General features: G+C 44.4%; 1 protein-coding gene across 1 annotated transcript; it reads left to right on the forward strand.

Moving 5' to 3' along the window:
* Positions 1 to 894: 894 nt before the first annotated feature.
* Positions 895 to 1702, forward strand: LOC139571334 (hemoglobin subunit beta-2-like). The gene is made up of 3 exons (XM_071394125.1): positions 895 to 1018; positions 1135 to 1357; positions 1499 to 1702. The coding sequence occupies exons 1-3, from the start codon at positions 927 to 929 to the stop codon at positions 1625 to 1627; spliced, it is 444 nt and encodes a 147-aa protein (XP_071250226.1). The 5' UTR covers positions 895 to 926; the 3' UTR covers positions 1628 to 1702.
* The last annotated feature ends 7857 nt before the right edge of the window (positions 1703 to 9559 follow it).

Below are 9559 nucleotides of genomic sequence, written 5' to 3' on the forward strand. Positions count from 1 at the left end.
AAAACTGTAATGTTTACAGGAATGCTGATTATTTCTAGGGATACACAACATGCTGAAAAATACGTAGATGTCTTTGTTAGAAATAAAACTATATTTCCCTTGATGGAGTGACGCTGATTGTGAAAAATGGCTCAATTTACCCCACTCCACCCTAAAGGAGCTTAATGTGGAGTCACTAATGGGTGGAGGGTCTTGCTGTAGGAGATTACACAGACGCGTGTTTGTTGCAGATAACATGTCAGAAGACGGGAAAACTTGGTTCCGATTTTTGGATTGTAACAAACATTTTATTTGTAACTCTTTTCATTTCATTAAAATGTTTACATTGTAGTAATTTAGCAGACGCTTTATCCAGAGCGACTTACGCTTTTATCCAGAGCGACTTAATTATAGCCCATGTCCTTGCTATTTCAACTATGGAACAAGTGCACTATCAGGAGGCAGAGTTGCAATGAAACCAATGCCATGCCAATGTCATACATAATTTATTTTGCAATCATGAGAGACATCGTGACTTATTAATGATTATCAATGCGAACTCAATCAAATCCAATGACAATTATTCAAAATCCCCAAATTATGGCGAAATAGACTAATGGAGAGTAGGCCTGTATTACTAAATAGGCTACTGCATATGTAAACCTTCAATATTTTGCATGTTATCCTCATGATCTATTTTTGGTTTCCGAAATGTTTCGTTTTTTTGCAGTTTCACGGAAAACCACTTGATAGTAGGCCTATAGTCCTAAAGGAGAGCCCAGTGTTCAACAATGTCTAATCTAAAACATGGGTTATCTCCAACCAATCACATTCACTTCTTCGTCTTGGGGGCGGAGCGCAAAAATACCATAAAAATAATGATTTTTCCAAATTTGTTCACAATTCTGATTCTCACTAGAACCTAAGCTAAATCATCACGTGCAAACATGGTTGTGTGGACAGATGAAGAGCGCGCAGCCATCTCCGACATATTCTCCAAGCTAGACTATGACGACGTTGGCCCAAAGTGCCTGTCAAGGTAAGACAATAAACTTAACTTGACTTTAATTTGGAGTGTTAGTCCCCTAAATCTTCATCTTCTTCGTCATGTTATGTTGTTGTTCAGCCTCACACTGTTCTCTCCGCTCCCCTCAGGTGTCTGATCGTTTACCCCTGGACCCAGAGGTACTTCGGGGCCTTCGGCAACCTGTACAACGCAGAGGCCATCATGAACAACCCTCTGATCGCTAAGCACGGCACCACGGTGCTGCGCGGTCTGGAAAGAGCTCTGAAGAACATGGACGACATAAAGAACACCTACGCCGAGCTGAGCATTCTGCACTCCGAGAAACTGCGCGTGGATCCCGACAACTTCAAGGTAATATACAAAAGAACATTGAAGTGCACTTTTTATGTGCGTGCAAGGTATAGCATATTATGTCATTACACCAATCGATCAAGCTACCCCCAAAGACATTCAAAACGTGTCACTTCTGCTTTGGTTTGTTCTCTTTTACAGCTGTTGTCTGACTGTCTGACCATCGTCATCGCTGCGAAGATGGGTACCGCCTTCACCCCCGAGTATCAGGCCTCCTTCCAGAAGTTCTTGTCCGTGGTGGTGTCCGCTCTGGGCAGGCAGTACCACTAGAGTCAGTCCTCCATACCTGACAGAGGAGACATGTGTTTCACTCCTCAATTAAAAAATAAAAGAAGCATAGAAGCATCTGTTTGTTGATTTTGTATGTGTATTTTACTCGTGCGTGATTGTATCCATATGGGCCTAGACAAATTGCACTTTAAGCATGGATAATAGACAACTTTAAAAGTTTCAATGTTTTCAATGGTTATTTCATATATAGATGTTAGATCTGCACATTATAAATAATACATTAGCCAAGATGAACAAGTTGGCGAATGGATGGATGCACATTGCCTACAAGTTTACAGATTTGGCCCGGCTGAATTGTATACTGTTGCTGGCTGTAAAACACGTGACAAACATGAATATGTTTATTAACATATAAAAGGTACAAAAACAAAACTATGAAGTGACCACTGTATTTTTTTTAACTAATAAGAAAACGTGGACCGTAAAACGAACACCAACGCATCATGGATGGAATGCGCAATTTCATTTTTTTATCTTCATTATTGACCTTTGAGTCTTTAAAAGTTAATATGCATTTGTCAAAACTATTTACCTTATATTGACATGAGTGTACTGTAGCTGTTGTCATATTGATATCCGTCATGTAAAACATAATTCCATAAATGCTTAATCCCCTTTTAAGATTGTTTCCCGTTTTGTTTGATACAATAGACCTACACTTGTACATAGAGAAAAAGCTAGTTTGTTTGGTGCAGCAAACTGCCCCATATTCATAAAAAAAGTTGGACATATTGGTCCCATTGTTTTATTATAAAGGGATGAGATTCAAGTTTCCTGTACCAGATCCCTACATGAGCTATATGATTGCGGTAGCCCACATGACACACAGCAACCTAGTCCATGCAGGCCCCTGCAGCAGCTGCCTTCAGCATAATACATCATTCAAGTCCTAGTCGGTACTAGGAAAATTACATTTCTGACTTGTTAACTGATTGAACGCGTTAAAGTAGCCTAAGTATATAACATGATTGACATGGCCGTAATAATCATAACGGAAAGGCCTTGGAAGTGCCATAAGTGTAAGCCAACATAATTCATTATTTTACAATAACCTGTTTAACGTAATAAATCCGTTATGAAGAAAATCGTGCACTGTTGCCTACACGAAAAAAAGAGCCTTTCTGATTAGAAGTGCACCAGTATCCCAAAGTATTAAGCGAAATCAAGCATAGAAAACAGCATTGACATTAATAAATAAAAAAATCCCACGAATTAAGTCGCACGTAAATGTGTTTTTTTTTCTCACAAATTCTGTTCAGCAAGTATAAAACACGATATATTAGCATACAACTACACATTTTAAAACAGGGTTAAATAAAGACACAATTTCTGTATATTCATAACGTTGAATTAGCCATAAAGAAGAACAAAAATGAAATATAGGCTATCGTGTCTATGGTTGTTGCAAAGGCTTGTGTGTAGCCTACTGGTTACATTTGTGTATTTTCGCACGAATTAAGTAGCACATAAATTCGTGTCTTTTCTCACGAATGAAGCCGCACAAAAACGCACGACATTTGCTGAAATGCATTATGTACATAATGTACGAATTGAATGTGAGATTGTGTTGGCAACACATAATCCAAAACACAACCAAAACAAACTGCAAATGTATCCAACACGTTTGTTTGTCACATTGGAATATGGGAATATAGGAATATGGGACCAAACACTAAACTTTTGACTACTCTAAAATGTATGGCATTGGCATGGCATTCGTTTCATTCCAACCCTGCCTCCTGAGAGTGCACCTGTGCCGTAGTTGATGGGGTGTAATTTCAGATCAATTTGATGCCATCGTTTGAGATTTCCTTAGGCCTAATTCAAACCGTGAGAAATAAACTTTTAGTTACAATCATAAAAATCGGGACCATGTTTTCCCACCCTCTGACGTGTTATCTGCAACAAACACGCATCTTTGTAATCTCCTACAAGACCCTCCACCCATTACTGACTCCACATGAAGCTCCTTTATATTTCGTCATTCGTCATTCTTGTGGTGATAAACATGCCTGCGTGTTAATTTTTTTAATTGATAGGACATTAATTCATTGAATGTGCCAAGAATCAACATTTAAATCAGCGGTGAATAAAAAATGAAATAAAACAAGGTGACACGAAAGGATTTTAGGGTTATTGTCACGTTCTGACCATAGTTCTTTTGTGTTTTCTTTGTTTTAGTGTTGGTCAGGACGTGAGCTGAGTGGGCATTCTATGTTGTGTGTCTAGTTTTCCTATTTCTATGTTTGGCCTGATATGGTTCTCAATCAGAGGCAGGTGTTAGTATTTGTCTCTGATTGGGAACCATATTTAGGTAGCCTGTTTTGTGTTGGATTTTGTGGGTGGTTGTCTTCTGTCTTTGTGTCTATGCACCAGATAGGACTGTTTCGGTTTTTCACATTTTGTTGTTTTTTTATTTTGTAGTGTTTACGTTTTTTGCCATTATTAAACATAATGAACACTAATCACGCTGCGCTTTGGTCCGATCCCTGCTACACCTCCTCTTCAGACGAAGAGGAAGAAATCTGCCGTTACAGTTATTTATACTTTTGTAGCCTGTATTACATGCCTGTCCAAAACAGTAATAATAATAATTTAGATTTTTCACTTCGAGGTAAAAAAATTATTCAAATTATTCAGAATTTGGTTGAAGGCAGGTGATTCTTGTTTACTGTGTTATTTGGCTGTCACTCCCTGGCCATAGAGAGGCTTTTATTCTCTATTTTGGTTAAGCCAGGGTGTGACTAGGGTGGGCATTCTAGTTTCTTTATTTCTATGTTTTCTGTTTCTATGTTTTGGCCGGGTATGGTTCTCACTCAGGGACAGCTGTCTATCGTTGTCTCTGATTGGGAATCATACTTAGGCAGCCTGTTTTTCCACCTTAGTTGTGGGTAGTTGTCTGTGTTAGTGACCTGTATAGTCCTAGTCAGCTTCACGTTCGTTTTGTTGTTTCTTGTTTTTGTTGGCGACATTCAAAATAAAAATAAATGTACGCTAACCACGCTGCCCCTTGGTCCAGTCATTTCCACCCTGACGACGATCGTGACAGAACTACCCACCACAAACGGACCAAGCAGCGTGGTAAGGAGGAATGGACATGGGAGGACATCCTAAATGGGAAAGGATCCTGGATGTGGGAGGAGATCCTGGCGGGAAAGGATCTCCTGCCCTGGGAGCAGGTGGAAGCAGTGAGAAAAGCGGAGGCAGCGAGAAAAAGGGCCCAGGATTACACAGGGTCACGGCTGGCACGAAAGACCGGGAGGCCACCCCCAAAATGTTTTTTGGGGGGGGCACACGGGGAGTGTGGCGGAGTCAGGATTCAGACCTGAGCCAACTCCTCGTGCTTACCGTAAGGAGCGTGGTACTGGTCAGGCACCGTGTTATGCGGTGGAGCGCACGTGTCTCCAGTGCACGTTTACAGCCCGGTGCACTACATTCCAGCCCCCCGCATCGGCCAGGCTAAAGTGGGCATCCAGCCAGGATGGATGGTGCCGGCTCAGCGCATCTGGCCGCCAGTGCGTCTCTACGGCCCAGGATATCCTGCGCCGGCTCTGCGCACTGTGTTTCCAGTGCGTCTGCACAGCCGAGTGCATCCTGTGCCAGCACCCCGCCTTTGCCGGGCGAAGGTAACCATCCAGCCAGGACGGGTTGTGCAGGCTCTACGCTCGAGACCTCCAGTGCGCCTCCACGGCCCAGTTGATCCGGTGCCTACTCCAAGAACCAAGCCTCCAGTATGTCTCCCAAGCCTGGTGAGTCCTGTGCCTGCTCCCAGAACCAGGCCTCCTGTATATCTCCACAGCCTGGTGAGTCCTGTGCCTGCTCCCAGAACCAGGCCTCCTGTATGTCTCCCCAGCCTGGTAAGCCCTATGGCAGCTCCACGCACCAGGCTGCCTATACATCTCCTCACTCCAGTGATGATCCATGGCACGAAGCCTCCAGTGATGATCCATGGCCCGAAGCCTCCAGTGATGATCCATGGCACGAAGCCTCCAGTGAGGAGTCAAGGCACGAAGCCTCCCACGACGGTCTCCAGTCCGGAGCCCACAGCGACGGCCTCCAGTCCGGAGCCTCCAGCGACGGTCCCCAGTCCGGAGCCTCCAGCGACGGTCCCCAGTCCGGAGCCTCCAGCGACAGGCCCAGGTCCGGAGCCTCCATCGACGGTCCCCAGTCCCTCCAGTCTGGAGCCTCCAACGACGGTCTCCAGTCCGGAGCCCCCAGCGACGGCCTCCAGTCCGGAGCCTCCAACGACGGCCTCCAGTCCGGGGCCTGTAGCGAGGGTCCCCAGTCCGGGGCCTGCAGCGAGGGTCCCCAGTCCGGGGCTTGCAGCGAGGGTCCCCAGTCCGGGCCTGCAGCGAGGGTCCCCAGTCCAGAGGCGCCACCAAAGTGGGGGGAGCCAGAGGTGGAGCGGGGTCTGCGTCCCGCACCGGAGCCGCCACCGAAGTAGTTGCCCACCCGGACCCTCCCCTATAGAGTCTGGTTTTGCGGCCGGAGTCCGCACCTTGGGGGGGTGGGGGGGGGGGTTACTGTCACGCCCTGGCCATAGAGAGGCTTTTATTCTCTATTTTGGTTAAGCCAGGGTGTGACTAGGGTGGGCAGTCTAGTTTCTTTATTTCTATGTTTTCTGTTTCTATGTTTTGGCCGGGTATGGCTCTCACTCAGGGACAGCTGTCTATCGTTGTCTCTGATTGGGAATCATACTTAGGCAGCCTGTTTTTCCACCTTAGTTGTGGGTAGTTGTCTGTGTTAGTGGCCTGTATAGCCCTAGTCAGCTTCACGTTCGTTTTTGTTGTTTCTTGTTTTTGTTGGCGACATTGAAAATAAAAAGAAATGTATGCTTACGACGCTGCACCTTGGTCCGGTCATTTATACCCTGATGACGATCGTGACATTGGCTCACGTGGGTAATTCTTGAATTGTGGTGGTAATGCTGTCCCTGGACTTTGGCACCATGTAAAACACTTTAAAAGTACAAAATAATATAGTGGCGAGAATGGGTTCATAGGATGACAGAAAGGACACAAGATCAGTTAGATAACAAAGCAAGCGTTCTATCATGTAGGAACTACACTATATATACAAAAGTATGTGGACTCCCCTTCAAATATGTGGATTTGTCTATTTCAGCCGCACCCGTTGTAGTCAATGAACAGCATTCTCACATACTGTAGGTGTTCCTTTTGTCAATGTGGGAAAGGGCAGAGGAGTGTGATTGAGATTGTGTCATCTGTGGATCTGTTAGGGCGGTAATGCGAATTGGAGTGGGCCTAGGGTTTCCGGGATGATGGTGTTGATGTGAGCCATGACCAGCCTTTTAAAGCACTTCATGGCTACCGATGTGAGTACTACGGGGCAGTGGACATTTAGGCAGGTTACCTTCGCTTTCTTGGGCACAGGGACTATGGTGGTCTGCTTGAAACATGTAGGTATTACAGACCCGGTCAGGGAAAGTTTGTAAATGTCAATGAAGACACTTGCCAGTGGGTCCGCGCATGTTCTTGGTACACGTCAATCCGTCTGGCCCCGCAGCCTTGTGAATGTTGACCTGTTTTAAGGTCTTGCTCACATCAACTACGGAGAGCGTGAACAGCTGTTGCTCTCATGCATGCTTCAGTCCCCAGCAGAAGGTGCACCTGTGTACTGATCGTGCTGTTCAATCAGCTTCTTGATATGCCACACTTGTCAGGTTGATGGATATCTTGGCAAAGGAGAAAAGCTCACAAACAGAGATATAAACAAATTTGTGAACAGAATGTGAGAGAAATAAGCTTCATGCGGCATGGAACATTTCTGGGATCTTTTTTATCAGCTCATGAAACAAGGAACCAACACTTTACATGTTGCATTTTCATTTTTGTTCAGTGTAATTAGCCTGCCTGCCTAATATGGTTAGCCTGCCTAATATAACTTGCCTGCCTAATATAATTAGCCTGCCTGCCTGCCTGACTGTCTAATTGATTAAACTTAACTTCAAACGGTCTAATGTATAAAAGTGGTTTTCTATAAATCTCTTTCACTCAGATGTGGTCACTAGTTACCACAAATCCAAAATTGGCTATATAGTAAAAATTCAAGAAAACAAAAATGTGCTCTGTGGTTAGGGTTAAAGTTAGGGTTAAAATCTGATTTTAAGAAACTGTAGAAATAGGCGGGGTTTAGCCATAATTATGACTTTGTGGCTGTGGTAACTAGTGACGACCAGGACATAATTCTAGGCCTCAGGAACTAACAATACAACCTTGAACTTGCTAAAATCCATAACGCCTATCTTTATCACATAACATGACAAATTAGCAGAAGTTAAACTGTTGTTGATCTGCAAGTTCTATCAGTTTCATATCTACCAACGTCTGTAACAATGTTTACATAAATCAGAACGACTATATAGTCTTGAGGCCCAGAAGCATTTAAAAATATATATTTTTAATTTATTTAACCTTTATTTAACCAGGTAGGCTAGTTGAGAACAAGTTCTCATTGACAACTGCGACCTGGCCAAGATAAAGCAAAGCAGTGCGACACAAACAACAACACAGAGTTACACATGGAACAAACAAACATACAGTCAATAATACAATAGAGAAAGTCTATATACAGTGTGTGCAAATGAGGTAGGATAAGAGGGGTGAGGTAATAAATAGGCCACAGTGGTGTAATTATTACAGTATAGCAAATTAAACACTGGGGTGATAGATGTGCAGAAGATGAGTGTGCAAGCAGCGGTACTGGCGTGCAAAGGAGCAAAATAAATAACAATATGGTGATGAGGTAGTTGGATGGGCTATTTACAGATTGGCTATGTACAGGTGCAGTGATCTGTGAGCTGCTCTGACAGCTGGTGCTTAAAGCTAGTGAGGGAGATATGAGTCTCCAGCTTCAGTGACTTTTGCAGTTCGTTCCAGTCATTGGCAGCAAAGAACTGGAAGGAAAGGCGGCCAAAGGGGGAGTTGACTTTGGGGGTGACCAGTGAAATATACCTGCTGGAGCGCGTTCTGCGGGTGGGTGCTGCTATGGTGACCAGTGAGCTGAGATAAGGCGGGCCTTTACCTATCAATGAGTTATAGATGACCTGTAGCCAGTGGGTTTGGCAATGGATATGAAGCGAGGGCCAGCCAACGAGAGCATACAGGTCGCAGTGGTGGGTAGTATATGGGGCTTTGGTGACAAAACGGATGGCACTGTGATAGACTGCATCCAATTTGCTGAGTAGAGTGTTGGAGGCTATTTTGTAAATTACGTCGCCAAAGTCAAGGATCGGTAGGATAGTCAGTTTTACAAGGGTATGTTTGGCAACATGAGTGAAGTATGCTTTGTTGCGAAAAATGAAGCCGATTCTAGATTTAATTTTGTATTGGAGATGCTTAATGTGAGTCTGGAAGGAGAGTTTACAGTCTAACCAGACACATAGGTATTTGTAGTTGTCCACATATTCTAAGTCAGAACCATCCAGAGTAGTGATGCTGGACGGGTGGGTAGGTGTGGGCAGCGATCGGTTGAAGAGCATGCATTTAGTTTTGCTTGCATTTAAGAGCAGTTGGAGGCCACGGAAGGAGAGTTGTATGGCATTGAAGCTCGTCTGGAGGTTAGTTAACACAGTGTCCAAAGAAGGGCCAGAAGTATACAGAATGGTGTCTTCTGCGTAGAGGTGGATCAGAGAATCACCAGCAGCAAGAACGACATCATTGATGTATACAGAGAAAAGAGTCGGCCCGAGGGTTGAACCCTGTGGCACCCCCATAGAGACTGTCAGAGGTCCGGACAACAGGCCCTCCGATTTGACACACTGAACTCCATCAGAGAAGTAGTTGGTGAACCAGGCGAGGCAGTCATTTGAGAAACCAAGGCTGTTGAGTCTGCCCGATAAGAATGTGGTGATTGACAGAGTCGAAAGCCTTGGCCAGGTCGATGAATACA

Source organism: Salvelinus alpinus, chromosome 3 (genome assembly GCF_045679555.1).
Source record: "Salvelinus alpinus chromosome 3, SLU_Salpinus.1, whole genome shotgun sequence".
Taxonomy (NCBI): domain Eukaryota; kingdom Metazoa; phylum Chordata; class Actinopteri; order Salmoniformes; family Salmonidae; genus Salvelinus; species Salvelinus alpinus.